Below are 14,983 nucleotides of genomic sequence, written 5' to 3'. Positions count from 1 at the left end.
GTGCCTACGTATTACACATGGAATGTGAGTAGAAAATCATTGAACAACACAAACGAGGAGAGCGAGTCAACGGACAACCTGGCATATTCAAAGAAACTACGATAGGCAGACTGTACACCATGCATCCCAATCAAGATGAATGCTTCTTTGTTCACATGCTGTTGGTAAATGTGCCGGTCCAACGTCTTTCCAGCAATTGAGGATTGCCAACGGCGTTACACATGCCACTTTCCGCAGTGCATGTCAAGCTCTGGATTTATTGGAGAACGACCGACACTGGGATGTATACAGTGGTGTGAAAAACTATTTGCCCCCTTCCTGATTTCTTATTCTTTTGCATGTTTGTCACACAAAATGTTTCTGATCATCAAACACATTTAACCATTAGTCAAATATAACACAAGTAAACACAAAATGCAGTTTGTAAATGGTGGTTTTTATTATTTAGGGAGAAAAAAAAATCCAAACCTACATGGCCCTGTGTGAAAAAGTAATTGCCCCCTGAACCTAATAACTGGTTGGGCCACCCTTAGCAGCAATAACTGCAATCAAGCGTTTGCGATAACTTGAAATGAGTCTTTTACAGCGCTCTGGAGGAATTTTGGCCCACTCATCTTTGCAAAATTGTTGTAATTCAGCTTTATTTGAGGGTTTTCTAGCATGAACCGCCTTTTTAAGGTCATGCCATAGCATCTCAATTGGATTCAGGTCAGGACTTTGACTAGGCCACTCCAAAGTCTTCATTTTGTTTTTCTTCAGCCATTCAGAGGTGGATTTGCTGGTGTGTTTTGGGTCATTGTCCTGTTGCAGCACCCAAGATCGCTTCAGCTTGAGTTGACGAACAGATGGCCGGACATTCTCCTTCAGGATTTTTTGGTAGACAGTAGAATTCATGGTTCCATCTATCACAGCAAGCCTTCCAGGTCCTGAAGCAGCAAAACAACCCCAGACCATCACACTACCACCACCATATTTTACTGTTGGTATGATGTTCTTTTTCTGAAATGCTGTGTTCCTTTTACGCCAGATGTAACGGGACATTTGCCTTCCAAAAAGTTCAACTTTTGTCTCATCAGTCCACAAGGTATTTTCCCAAAAGTCTTGGCAATCATTGAGATGTTTCTTAGCAAAATTGAGACGAGCCCTAATGTTCTTTTCACTTAACAGTGGTTTGCGTCTTGGAAATCTGCCATGCAGGCCGTTTTTGCACAGTCTCTTTCTTATGGTGGAGTCATGAACACTGACCTTAACTGAGGCAAGTGAGGCCTGCAGTTCTTTAGACGTTGTCCTGGGGTCTTTTGTGACCTCTCAGATGAGTCGTCTCTGCGCTCTTGGGGTAATTTTGGTCGGCCGGCCACTCCTGGGAAGGTTCACCACTGTTCCATGTTTTTGCCATTTGTGGATAATGGCTCTCACTGTGGTTCGCTGGAGTCCCAAAGCTTTAGAAATGGCTTTATAACCTTTATCAGACTGATAGATCTCAATTACTTCTGTTCTCATTTGTTCCTGAATTTCTTTGGATCTTGGCATGATGTCTAGCTTTTGAGGTGCTTTTGGTCTACTTCTCTGTGTCAGGCAGCTCCTATTTAAGTGATTTCTTGATTGAAACAGGTGTGGCAGTAATCAGGCCTGGGGGTGGCTATGGAAATTGAACTCAGGTGTGATACACCACAGTTGGGTTATTTTTTAACAAGGGGGCAATTACTTTTTCACACAGGGCCATGTAGGTTTGGATTTTTTTTCTCCCTAAATAATAAACACCATCATTTAAAAACTGCATTTTGTGTTTACTTGTGTTATATTTGACTAATGGTTAAATGTGTTTGATGATCAGAAACATTTTGTGTGACAAACATGCAAAAGAATAAGAAATCAGGAAGGGGGCAAATAGTTTTTCACACCACTGTACATTAATGACGCCTGCAACACGTCACATCCAAATCAAATTCGTGCATTGTTTGCAATCATATTGACCGCCTGCTCTCCTTCATCTCCAACACAGTTATGGGAGAAAAATAAATCCCACATGGCTGAAGATATTTTCAGTCGAATACGCAAGTAAAATTCAAATATAAACATGGATTTCACAGCAGACATCTACAACTAAGCGTTGATAATGATTGAAGATTTGTGCTTAGAAATCCCGAACAAAGTTCTCAATCAATTGGGAATTCCATCACCGAATAGATCTGCTGCTGCTTCGTTCGATGTAGAATTGCGTCGTGAACAAAATTACAACACGGGTGATCTTTTGTCGTATGTGCAATCAAATATTCCTAAGCTAACGCTTCAGCAAAAAGGCATTTACGATCAAATAATGCAAACTGTCAATAACGGGGTTGGAGAAATCTGGAAACTGGGAACGGAAAGGTGCCGGTTGATCTGAACTCAGGACGAATTTCATTGCCTCATAACTTCTGCAATTTAGTGACGTCAAAAGAAGAATTGGTTGAAAAAGTATTTCCCAATATTCAAACCAATTATAAGAATCACGATTGGCTGAGTGAACGAGCTATTCTTTAGGCCAAAAACAAAGACGTCTGCGAACTTAACAATATTATTCAGTCTAACATTCTGCACAGACAATGGAACAACAAAAAATATTGTATACCCACAAGCATTGTGAAATTAAACATATTAGAAACGTGTGCTTTCTCTTTGCTTTCTTTTCCATTTAACCAGACTGAGCCACAGCAACGTCGGTTATAGCCGGTTACAGCTATACAGTATATATATATATATATATATATATATACAGTGATCCCTCGCTATATCGTGCTTCGCCTTTCGCGGCTTCACTCTATCGCGGATTTTATATGTAAGCATATTTAAATATATATCGTGGATTTTTTGCTGCTTCGCGGATTTCTGCGGACAATGGGTCCTTTAATTTCTGGTACATGCTTCCTCAGTTGGTTTGCCCAGTTGATTTCATACAAGGGACGCTATTGGCAGATGGCTGAGAAGCTACCCAACTTACTTTTCTTTCTCTCTCTCTTGCGCTGACTATCTGTGATCCTGACGTAGGGGGTGAGCAGGGGGGCTGTTCGCACACCTAGACGATACGGACGCTCGTCTAAAAATGCTGAAAGATTATCTTCACGTTGCTACCTTCTGTGTGCAGCTTTTAAGTATGCTGCACGGTGCTTCGCATACTTAAAAGCTCAAAGGGCACGTATTGATTTTTGACTTTGTTTTTCTCTCTCTCTCTCTCTGCTCCTGACGGAGGGGGTGTGAGCTGCCGCCTTCAACAGCTTTGTGCCGCGGTGCTTTGCATACTTAAAAACAAACAGCCCTATTGATTTGTTTGCTTTCCTCTGTTTCCTTTGAAGAGGAAGATATGTTTGCATTGTTTTAATTGTGAGACAGAACTGTCATCTCTGTCTTGTCATGGAGCACAGTTTAAACTTTTGAAAAAGAGACAAATGTTTGTTTGCAGTGTTTGAATAACGTTCCTGTCTCTCTACAACCTCCTGTGTTTCTGCGCAAATCTGTGACCCAAGCATGACAATCTAAAAATAACATATAAACATATGGTTTCTACTTCGCGGATTTTCTTATTTCGCGGGTGGCTCTGGAACACAACCACCGCGATGGAGGAGGGATTACTGTATATATATATATATATATATGTGTGTGTGTGTATATATATATATATATATATATATATACTAGCAAAATACCCGCGCTTTGCAGCGGAAAAGTAGTGTGTTAAAGAGGTTATGTAAACATATATATACACACTGTAAAAAATTATTTGTTGGTGTAACTTAAAAAAATTATGTCAAGTGGTAACAATCAATTGAATCAATTTTTCTCAACGAATATTTTTGTATAATATTAACCCATTTTTTTTGTGTCAGGTCAACTTATCAATGTTTAACCAAAGAAAGAATTTAATTTGAGGAAATGTAATTTTTCCCACTCAAAAAGTGATATTTCCTTTGAATAAAAAAACTGAAAATTTTAACTTTATGTTAATTAAATGTTTTTTTAAGTTAACTTATAATTTAAGTTTCATTCAACATGTTTTTTTAATTGAGCACATTTCATTAGAATGCCTCAAGACCTAACCAGCAATTGAATTAGTTTCCTTCTAATTAGTTGTGTTGTTTCACAAACATAAATGAAATACAGAAGACATAATAGCAAAACAGTTTTAGATTTATTGCTGAATATTTGCAACACAAAAATCATCATAATTTTTTGGTCATTTTCATAACATGTTCTGTATTAAAAATTTAGAGAGCAAACATTACACACACACAAAAAATATATGTTTTTACTAATATTTAAAACATCTATATGAAAAATTATATATACATATATTAAATACATTATATTTTATATATTACATAGTATTCTACATATATGCAAGCTTTTCACAAAAATGTTTTTATAAATTACATATAAAATATGTATATGAAATTATATACATATATTAAATACACCTTATATTTTATACTTATATATATATATATAAGTATAAGTCTTATATTATATAACATTATATAGTATACATAAAATGTGTGTGTGTGTATATATACTTTACATAAATGTATTATTATATAAAAATAAGTACTTAAGTAATTAAATACACAATTTCACATTTTGAACATATATCCACACACACACACACACACACACACATACTTACATACATTACATACAACCAATTGAACAATTTACCAAAGATTCAAGTAATGCAATGCAAATTCAGTTTAGTTAATTCTGTAATTTTTTTTTGAATAATAAACTTTCAAATGCTTTATTAGACTTAGTGCAATGAATGCCCTCTTTCAAAACACTAATTAGAAGAACTAAAACACAACTACAACCTTGGTTACGGAGATCAATGCAAAATATCACAGGAGTTTAAAGACAAATTCAAAAAGTAACAAATGATATTCTACAAATAAACTGCTTTGTGGTGTAGTCTTAAAACTTGGACATAAATACATTTATCGCCAAATTAATCTCAGCTGAGAAGCTTGCTGCTTAGGTTCTGCACTCTGGTTAATTTCTTATTTCCCTCCAGTTCCATAAACACTTTTTGGAAAACTTCAAAAGTGAGTTTTAACTCTTTAGGGTATCTAAGATTTATTGCATACATTAGACCAAACAATATTGGACAAGCTGCTGCAACAGACTGTAGTCTATTTAGCACCTCTACACCTTCAATAACAATGGCGACTTCTTTAGGTGTGTGAAAGGGTCCTTCACCCTCTTTACGGATGACAAATATGGCCATTTTGAGTGTCTTCATTTCTCTTTCAGCATCATCTCCTAATGTATCCTACAACTAAAAGATAAAGATGCACAAATACTCATCCATTATGATATAGTGAACTTTGACATAGATAAATAAACCCCATGAACCATTAAAGTATTGAATAATAATGTCTTATCAGTGTCATATAACAAATACGATCAAAATGGCAAACTATAAAGCAGTATATCTTGCACAAGTGACTATACAGACTATTACGTCAGAATCATGACTGAACATACTGTGAAATTTAATAGTAAAGGAAAAAACACAAATCTCTATTAATAAACAAATAGCATAAATATATAATGTTAAATTGCACACTAAGCCTTACCAGATATTCTTTGATAAGATCCTTGTCATCCTCACCAAGGTAAATAATAAGTGACCTCAGCACAAACTCTCTTCTGATGTTTACATCATTTTTCTGGATACAAAAGTACACATTTATTAATATTCACTGACCCAGACATTTATTATAAACAAAAAACAAAACAGAAAAACACTAAATTCATGTGGGCAAAAAAAAAAAAAAATTGCCTAAGAATTCAACATCGCTGCCTCAATGCAATTAGCAAATGTAACGTACCTGATCTACGGCTTGAATGAAACTGGCAGTCTTATAGTGGGCAGCTCCTCCTTTATGTCTTATGATGCTTGTCAGTTTGTTGGTATATTTGTCCAGCTGTGCAAGAAATTTGGACTGGAGAGGGATTGTAGTAATCCGCAGGAACTCAGCATTAATCTTAGAGGAAAAAGATTAAAGTTAAAGAAATTAACTAACTTCAAAAATTCAAATATTTTCAAGATAAAACACTTTCAGGGAAAAAAGTTACATACCTCATTCACTTTGAAAAGTGCAGGCCATCGCTTCATAAAATCCTCCACCCTTGGCTGCTCCTTCACTACTTCGTGCCTTCTATAGGCAAATGTCTTTGCCATGAGTTCTCGAATGACTCTTTCATTGTTTCTTTTCTTTGCCTCTCTCATAAGCATTTCTCTATCCGCTTCAAGGCTTTCTGGTGTCTCACCCTGAGGTAAATCAGGTAAGTAGTTTGCCTCGGCCCTCTTTGCCTTTTTCACGTTTTTTGCTGGGTAGACACTGTCACCTTCCCTTGCCTTGTTTTTTACAGAATTTACAGCAAGCTCTGGACAACCATAAAGCTTCATTTGTGTCCGATAATTTCCCATTTTATATTTTAGCCTTTGTTTCCACCCAGAGCATCCATTATACGACCCAGGCTCTTGTAGGCAGGGGTGCTTCTTTATCAGGGCCTCGGACACCTCACAGAAGTTGGCGTCTTGTGGGTATGCTTTAAATCGAAATATCTCTTCTGCAAGCTTCTGCAGTATGTCACTTTTCGTCTTTGAGCTTACTGTCAGTATCATTTTCTTTTTCCTATATTCTGCATTACCCTTTTCAAGTTGAAGTTCAGTTTCGGATGAAAATTGTGGAATTTGGAAAACTTTTGGCCATGCCTGTGTTCTGGTTGAAAGTGAAGAGATTACTGTGTCATCTGTGTCACCTGACATTACAGAGCTGCAGTCATCAAGTACTGGCAAAGGCGATTGAGAACGCTCAACAGTTTGCTCTGATTTCTCAACGTAGACCACTTTTATGGTGCTCAAATCTTCAAGTTCTGAGGTTAAAGTTAAATTAAGAAATTCATTGAAGTCATTGTCCTTGTACTGTAATCTAATGTCTTCTATCAATTGAAAAGCAAACTGTACTTCTTTGATGAGAGCATCTACTGAGTCAGATATTCCATTTGGCAGGATCATTTTCCTGGCATCATCTATACCAAATATCACTCGAAGACGTGCACATCTCTTTCCAGACATGGTAACAGTATCTGAAGACACAAGGAAAGAGCAAAACATTTATTTTGCACAATTATAAATGAACAAAAATAAAATCACAACACAAACAAAGTTAAATAATCACATACTAACTTACTTACTAACTAACATATATATACACACACATATATAAATATTATTACCCTACTTTAAATAGCTACACATGTAAACTACATTTCTTTAATAATTAATAGTAAAAATGTTATATTGGCTATTAACAATGTTGTATGCATTTTACATGCTATTGATATATAACATTAACATTCTCTTATCCTACAAGATGTTCACTGACTGACCTATGGTGGTAATTTACCCTTCAGAAGTTACTAAGCAAGATTACAAAGGCATATGTAAAGAATATTAAGGCTTACTATATATAAAAGCTGACAAAAAAAATTACATTTTCAAATAAATAAAATGTATTAAAACAATAATATTAAAACTGATTTAAAAATATTAAGCTTAAACTCTACATAAAAATACGTAAGATTCCATTATACAAAAAATTAAACTGACGAACCTGTGTTTACAGCAGTCAAGACAAATTGTTTATGCTCATTCAGCACGTCTATGGTGTAAACCAAAAAATGTATTATGGGGTATTTATATAACACATTACTCTAAACTCAAAATGACTGTATTCAGGAAATGGTTTCCTTTTAGCTAAATATCTCATTAAGGTTACTGTACTTTAATGTTCTGAACTTTTAACTATTTAACATTTACCATGTACATTTCCGGCGGCACGGTGGCGCAGTGGGTAGCGCTGCTGCCTCGAGTTGGGAGATCTGGGGACCTGGGTTCGATTCCTGGGTCCTCCCTGCGTGGAGTTTGCATGTTCTCCCCGTGTCTGCGTGGGTTTCCTCCGGGCGCTCCGGTTTCCTCCCACAGTCCAAAGACATGCAGGTTAGGTGGATTGGCGATTCTAAATTGGCCCTAGTGTGTGTGCTTGGTGTATGGGTGTGTTTGTGTGTGTCCTGCGGTGGGTTGGCACCCTGCCCAGGATTGTTTCCTGCCTTGTGCCCTGTGTTGGGTGGGATTGGCTCCAGCGGACCCCCGTGACCCTGTGTTCGGATTCAGCGGGTTGGAAAATGGATGGATGGTTGGATTTCCTCATATTTTTAACATTAAAAATGTATTCTACCTACACATGAATGTATCTTTTTACAGTGACTAGCCGCATGCCTTGCACTATATAATCATACAATGGGTATACATCTGTGAGTTCTTGGATCTCAACAAGTTCCAAGTCTTCGGTGGCTGAAGCCATCACATTGAAGGCTCTGTAGTGCTCCATGTACCATGCACTTAGTTTTCTGACAATAAATGATAACTGCTCTTTAATAACAAGCAAGTGAACAGTTTCACAAAACTCTGGAAGTCCTCCTAGGGAACCATGTGCAAGAATCATTCCAGTCTTATAGTTAATTCCATCATATGTTGCATTTTTGGTCAAGTATGCAATCTCAATATTTGGATACTTCCTTATCAGAACTTGTGAAATATCCTCTTTCAAAACATTAATGGGAATTGGTGAAACACTTGAAACCTCTAGATGTGGCTTGGGAAAATGATTCATGTGCAAGTGATAAGCCATTTGGAACTGATGCCGCTCTGATAATGACAGAAGTACGTTTTTATAGCAGCGCGTGTGTCTGATAACTCTCTTGAAGAAGCTATGTTTTGATTCAAAACACACAGTCCATAATGCCACAAGAGGACCAAATTGACGAATAAGATAGGGATAATGCTCCAAGAAATGGTGCTTTGGTAAAAGACACAAGTCAGGAAATACCTCACTAAATCTGACCCTGTGCTCTGAGATTTTTGAATCAAGATAGGCAATGGACTCTTTTGTATGAATGGGGGTAACAACAAGGTCTACAATGTCCTTTAAATCTGTTATTATTTCCCAAACTGGTTCATCAGAAGGAACCCTGTCTCCAACCAACAGAGGTAAAAATCTCAACAAACACCAGTTCCCATGGGCATTACCTCCAACAGTTCTTCTGGCTGCATATGTAAGTGGCACAGTATGAGGACGATTTGTTCTGTCTGTCCCCATGAAGGGAAAGTTTTGTATTGATTGGTTTAGAATATCAAGTGTGAAATATTTCTTTGAGATAAATGTGGCAAGGCAGAGTGCGAGTTCTACTGGCACAATTCCTTCGAAAATGTCATGGATAATATCTGGTGGGAAACCAGTGACCACACTGAAAGAAAAAAGCTTTTCTGAGAGTATACATTCTTTTTTTACTCCATAGTAGCTAGGCAAAGCATTTTCCTTGATTGCTCTTAGGTGTCCTTTGTGCATCTCATCACTTCTCGGGCAAAATGCACCAGTTCTCACTTCTTTTGTCTGAAATTGAGTTCTTTCCCCTAAACAAAATCTGCAAACATATTTCCCTGAGAAATTTTCCACAAAACCAGCAATTCCATGGGCAGCCAAATTATCAGCAATAACAAAGTGCAATATGCCTTTAACAGTCTTCCCTAACTTTGAAATGAAGATACCATGTTGTTCTAAATTCACAAGGTCATTTACCAAGGGTTCCAACACTTTTCCATAGCCATAATGTTTTACATCCTCACTTTTTATCAAGGCTGCCAAATAAACTGATGACAAGGAGGAGTGACAGCCTGGGGGAAGATTGCCTAAAACCCAATATACCCCAGTTATTTTGTGTTTTTTCCTTGAAGTTCCAAGAGGATTGCAAATTTCAAAATCATCCACATAAAGAATTAGTGAGATAACTGTGTCCTCATGCAAAAAAAGATTTTTTTTTTATAGCAGCTTCCATCAAAGAATGATTTATATTGAGGGTTTCCAGTACCAGTTTGTGGCTGGCCTTCATGTAAACCAAGAACCCTATCAAGTATAGGCTGGGCAGCTAGTATTTCCTGCAAGGACTTCAGTATAGAAATGTACTGAAATGTATGATTTGGTTCCAATTCATATTCTATTGGCTCAACTACGCTGAAGTGTCTTTTATAATATTTCTTGCGTTTCCAAGAAGTTGAAAGCAAGCCACCATCTCCTACTGCCTCCCGAAAGGGATTTGATTTGCACAGTAAAGTGGCTAACTCCTGTATAACAGATTGATCCAAATGGCAGTTGTGTTGCTTTAAAACATTGAATATAAGGTTCTGTGTAACTGGTACGGACACACTGCCAATTATAAAACAAAGCTCATCAAGAAGTTCAGTAACAGCACAATTGGGTACAAGAAAGATATTCTCTAACTTTAAAAGTACTGAAGCTATTATTAGCTCGATATCTGCCAAAGAGTTATTTGAAGCCATTTGCTCACAACTTCTATTTGAATGATCGCTACACGTTACATTATCATCAACCATAGTCGGTGCCTCAAAAGAGTTGTCAACAGACAAGGTGTTTCTGTCAATGATTCCAGGTCTAAAATCATTTACTGACACTGGGCTATGCTTCCTATATTTATGGCTCTTGAAGTTGTCATAAATATTTGTTACGTAAGTGCAGTCCTTAAACATACAACTAACAATCTCGTGATTTTTCAGGTGTTGACATATGTGCTGAAAGTAGTCTCTCTCTGTGCAGAGATGATTATAATTGCATATGTGGCACGTGTAGGTTGCAAAATTCCCTTCTTGGGATGCTTCCCGAGTTACGTGACATCTAGATAAATGGCTGTGCAACGCATTGCATGTTTTAAAACTACATGGACAATTCAGATATGTACAGGGGTATAAATGGCCTCTTCCATAGTGTCTGTGTTTCAGTTTGTAATGTCTTAAAAGTGCCGATCTTCTATCCACAGCAATGCCACAGTCCTTACATTTCCACACTTCCATATTTATTGGTTTGCTGAGAAAGAGAAAGAGAGATACAGGAAAAAAATATACCTCACTGCTTGAACTCTGTCCACCTCTCACATTTCATATCATTATTTAAAATAGTAATGAATTTGTTTAATTTTGTTCAGTTTTTATGTTATGCAGATTCACGGATTGAAAGTGCTGGGTTCTAATCTCAGCATGGTCACTGTCCATGTGGAATTTGCATGTTCTCTCCCCGATACCAGATTGGGTTTTTTGCTAATATTACCAAACAAATGCAGGGATAGTAAACTATCTACTGTGTGAGTGTGCATGAACAAGCCAAATGAGCAGCTATGTACTGACTTGTTGCTGACATGTTCTGCCTTCTCATGACCTTGAAATAAATTAAGCAGGTTAGAGACTTTTATATTATTTTAGTTGAGGTGTTCTTTTGCCCTTGAGATCAGCAAAACCCAAATATGGCACAACTCTTGGAGCCAAAGTGGGTCTAGACACAAACTGGTAGGTTTAGAACAGCATATCAAAGTTTTACACAGAAAGTATGTTTTAAACGCTTTTTAAATTTAGTAAGGAATTTCAAACTTGCCACTGAAAACTGCAAACAATGGCACCAAACAGGCAAATTCAAATCTGGAGACCCTGTAGTCAAGAGAAAAAAGAAAGTATACTTAATCAGTCATCTACACTTTGACAGATAACTACCATAAAATCAAAAAAGCAGAATAAGCTTGTTAACTGTATTAAAGAATTCCTCCTTTCACTTTCTAAAGTAGACAACTGAGTCACGTCAGCTATTACTGAACATTTACAACTATAGTCTACTCAACATAAATGAGTTTGTAATGTTATTGTTACTATACTCTAATACCAACACCAATACGTCTGTGACTGCAACAACCAAGTCAGGACTTTTCTTTTTAATTTTTTTGCTTTAAAGTCATTCTGGTGTGTGTTCAGTCCAAAGTGTCTGTGTATCTGTATTTATTTATGTTCCCACCTTTTTACTTATCTACCGGTTTATATATTTATTTATTTAAAGAGCTTCAGTAAAAAGCCAAATTTCCCCCAGGGACAAATAAAGTTCTGCCTATCTGTATTCATCATGACCTGATGAACTTCTAATTTTATTTTTTATTACTGGACACATGCCATCTCTTTTAATGCTTTTTGTATAATTAATTTATATGACACAGATAATTTTCTCAAAACAAAAATAATTTTTTGATTACATTTTAATGTAATCAACCTAGAATGGTCAAGGCAATAATATATGCCCATGCTTTGTCTAAAGACTTATGATATTATTGTATTTAATAATATTGGTACTATATCTGGATAATACTTAAAACCTGGGTTTGCAATTACTACATACGGTCATTTTTCAATTTCAGCCTCTGAAAAATTAAGAGGGCAACCTCATTAACCCCAAACAACTCGTCGATACAGAATATGCATATCAGCGTGGTAGATATTCAAACGGGGATACCCCAACCCTCTACGAAAGCGTATTAGGGCCACGGTGAAGAAAAACAAATACGGACACATTGAAGAAAAAAAATATATGTCGAGAATAAAGTCGACATGTTGGCTTTATTCTTGACATATAGTTTTTCTTTTTTTTTTTCTTCACCGTGGCCCTAATACGATTCCTTAGTAACCCCACCACACTTAAAAAAAAAATTGCTTGTAATCAGGAGTGTGGAAAAAAAGCCGACACAACAGCACTGGTTAACACTGTATACAGCTAGTCCTATACACCTTAAATGATAGGGCATTATCGATTCAGTCTAAATAATAAACTGCATTTTGCACGTTATGGCACTTAACTTCAATAACGATGATGATTAATTACGTTAAAGCTTCATAAAAACCCATTAGAATGTGTTTCTTAACTTGAACATTGTACTCTCAGAAACGAGGGTATGCAACAAACTAAAAGTAGTTTATATTTTGTTCATGTCAGTCCAAAAAAATGAGGCCATTACAATAATTAACAAACAAAACGTCACAATACGTTATCATTTACAAGCGAGGTATTTTGCAAACATTACAAGAATATTTCACATTAATGGCGTCGCAGACATAATCTTCTGTAGTTACACCTTAACTTATATCACGGCTCTCCTTTGACAGTGAATATCAAATACTCACAGTTGTAGGGAAAAACAAACAAACAAAAAAAAATTACCTGATTTTGAACTTTATATCACTCCAAATAATTGTGCAATGTTCCACAAACTCTTTCTACGCTCGTCTTGAAATCAGAACTCGAATGACGCCAACCGCAGCAAACTGCACAATCGTTCTTGAACTCTCACGATATGAGACTATTGCAGCAGGCATTCTATCGTGTACTGCGCAGGCGTCAGAAAATTTACAAAGCGATTTTTTTGCGTTAGATTAAATGGAACAAATTACATTAAGCAACAGCAAGGTTTTTCAATTTGAAGTAATGCAAAACAATTACGTTAGGTGAACAAACTTATTAATTTAGTTCATTACAAACAATAAAATCACCTTAAGCCAAAAAGAGCACGTTTTCTCTTTTTACAGTGTACATATACATATATACATATGTATGCATATCTACATATACACATATCTACATATACATATATATACATACTAGCAAAATACCCGTGCTTCGCAGCGGAGAAGTAGTGTGCTAAAGAGGTTATGTAACCATATATATACATATCTACATATACACATATCTACATATACATATATATACATATACACATCCACATATACATATATATAAATATATATATATATATATATATATATATATATATATATATATATATATATATATATATACATATACAAATTTACATATCTACATATATATATATATATATATATATATATACATATAAATATAGACATACATACATAGATACATACATACATTCACATATATATATATATATATATATATATATATATATATATATATATATATATATATATATACTGTATATATACATATCTACTTATGGGCTCCTGTATTTAGGATATAGCGGGTTGGATAATGGATGGATGGACATTTGTATGCATAGCCGTATTTGCCCGTTTTCGTTTTTTTTCTTTCTTCAGTAATATTTCAGCAAACCCGGAGCTTGTCAGTTCAAATCCTGGTACTGACACCACTGTGTGACCCTGAGGAAGTCACTTCACCTGCCTGTGCTGCAAAAAACAAAAGTAATGTAACAAATTGTACCTCAGATGTTGCAAGTTGCTGGAATAAAGGCATAAGTAAAATAGATAAATATGTACTATACACATAGGAACTATTCATTTATTTTCAGTTAAGTCATCTGCAGCAAACCTTTATAAATGAGGGTTTCTCCTTTTTAGATAGTGCAAACTGTTTCTTCTTCATTGACGTTTTCTCTTGGAGAGCTTATTTTCATTATATTGAAAATTAAAGCAGCAGCTGCCAAAATATGTAGCTTTCTTATTAATTTTTCAACATTGTGTAAAATAAATTTATAAAGTAACATAAAAGGTTTAAATACTGGTTATCCTTTTACACTAAAATATTACTAAAGAGATACAAAAAAAGTAAAATGCATATGTTCTTTTTCTTTAAGGAGATTAAATATTACTGAAGAAAGAAAAAAAAAACTAAAACAGCCAAATGGGGCTATGCATACGAACTTAAAAGGTTTAAATAAAACAGAAATATACACTTTTATTTTTACTTGCTTAACTTGTGGAGGGTGTATCCTGTAGCAAAGCCCTAACTTTTTTCGTGAAAGCCCGTTTCAGTCAATAAGTCTTAAAAAGAGGTGTAAAGATATTGACAATAAGCTACGCACACCCACCAAGACATGCAATCGTTTAAATCAAGTATCATTACATCTTCCTTTCTTAAAGAGAAGTAAGGCAGTACTTATAAGCTTACATATTTATATATATATAGACATACATACATATATATATATATATATATATATATATATATATATATATATATATATATATATATATATATCTATATATATCTATATCTATATATGTATATCT

The 14,983-nt window shown here is 35.4% G+C and overlaps 3 protein-coding genes across 4 annotated transcripts in view; all 3 read right to left on the bottom strand.

Moving 5' to 3' along the window:
* Positions 1–14,983, bottom strand: part of LOC114652530 (zinc finger protein 664-like) — a 366,114-nt gene that overhangs the window by 151,130 nt on the left and 200,001 nt on the right. The gene's annotated exons all lie outside the window — the stretch shown is intronic.
* The window catches only part of LOC114652512 (tripartite motif-containing protein 16-like), a 979,029-nt gene that overhangs the window by 893,467 nt on the left and 70,579 nt on the right, over positions 1–14,983 (bottom strand). The gene's annotated exons all lie outside the window — the stretch shown is intronic.
* Positions 4,662–13,216, bottom strand: LOC114652536 (uncharacterized). Of its 2 annotated transcripts, none has more exons than XM_051927945.1 (5): positions 13,137–13,216; positions 6,110–7,122; positions 5,859–6,014; positions 5,604–5,696; positions 4,662–5,302 (listed from the first exon to the last, which is right to left on the bottom strand). In XM_051927945.1, exons 2-5 carry the CDS (start codon positions 7,109–7,111, stop codon positions 5,297–5,299), a joined length of 1,257 nt encoding a protein of 418 aa, XP_051783905.1. In that variant the 5' UTR covers positions 7,112–7,122; positions 13,137–13,216; the 3' UTR covers positions 4,662–5,296. The 2 variants fall into 2 exon arrangements, with proteins under 2 accessions (XP_051783905.1, XP_051783904.1); XM_051927944.1 differs by having other exon boundaries at positions 4,666–5,296.

This window comes from Erpetoichthys calabaricus, chromosome 5, assembly GCF_900747795.2.
Source record: "Erpetoichthys calabaricus chromosome 5, fErpCal1.3, whole genome shotgun sequence".
NCBI classification, from domain to species: Eukaryota; Metazoa; Chordata; class Cladistia; order Polypteriformes; family Polypteridae; genus Erpetoichthys; species Erpetoichthys calabaricus.
Note: the sequence above shows the minus strand (reverse complement) of the source record. Positions and strands in the feature narration are given on the sequence as shown.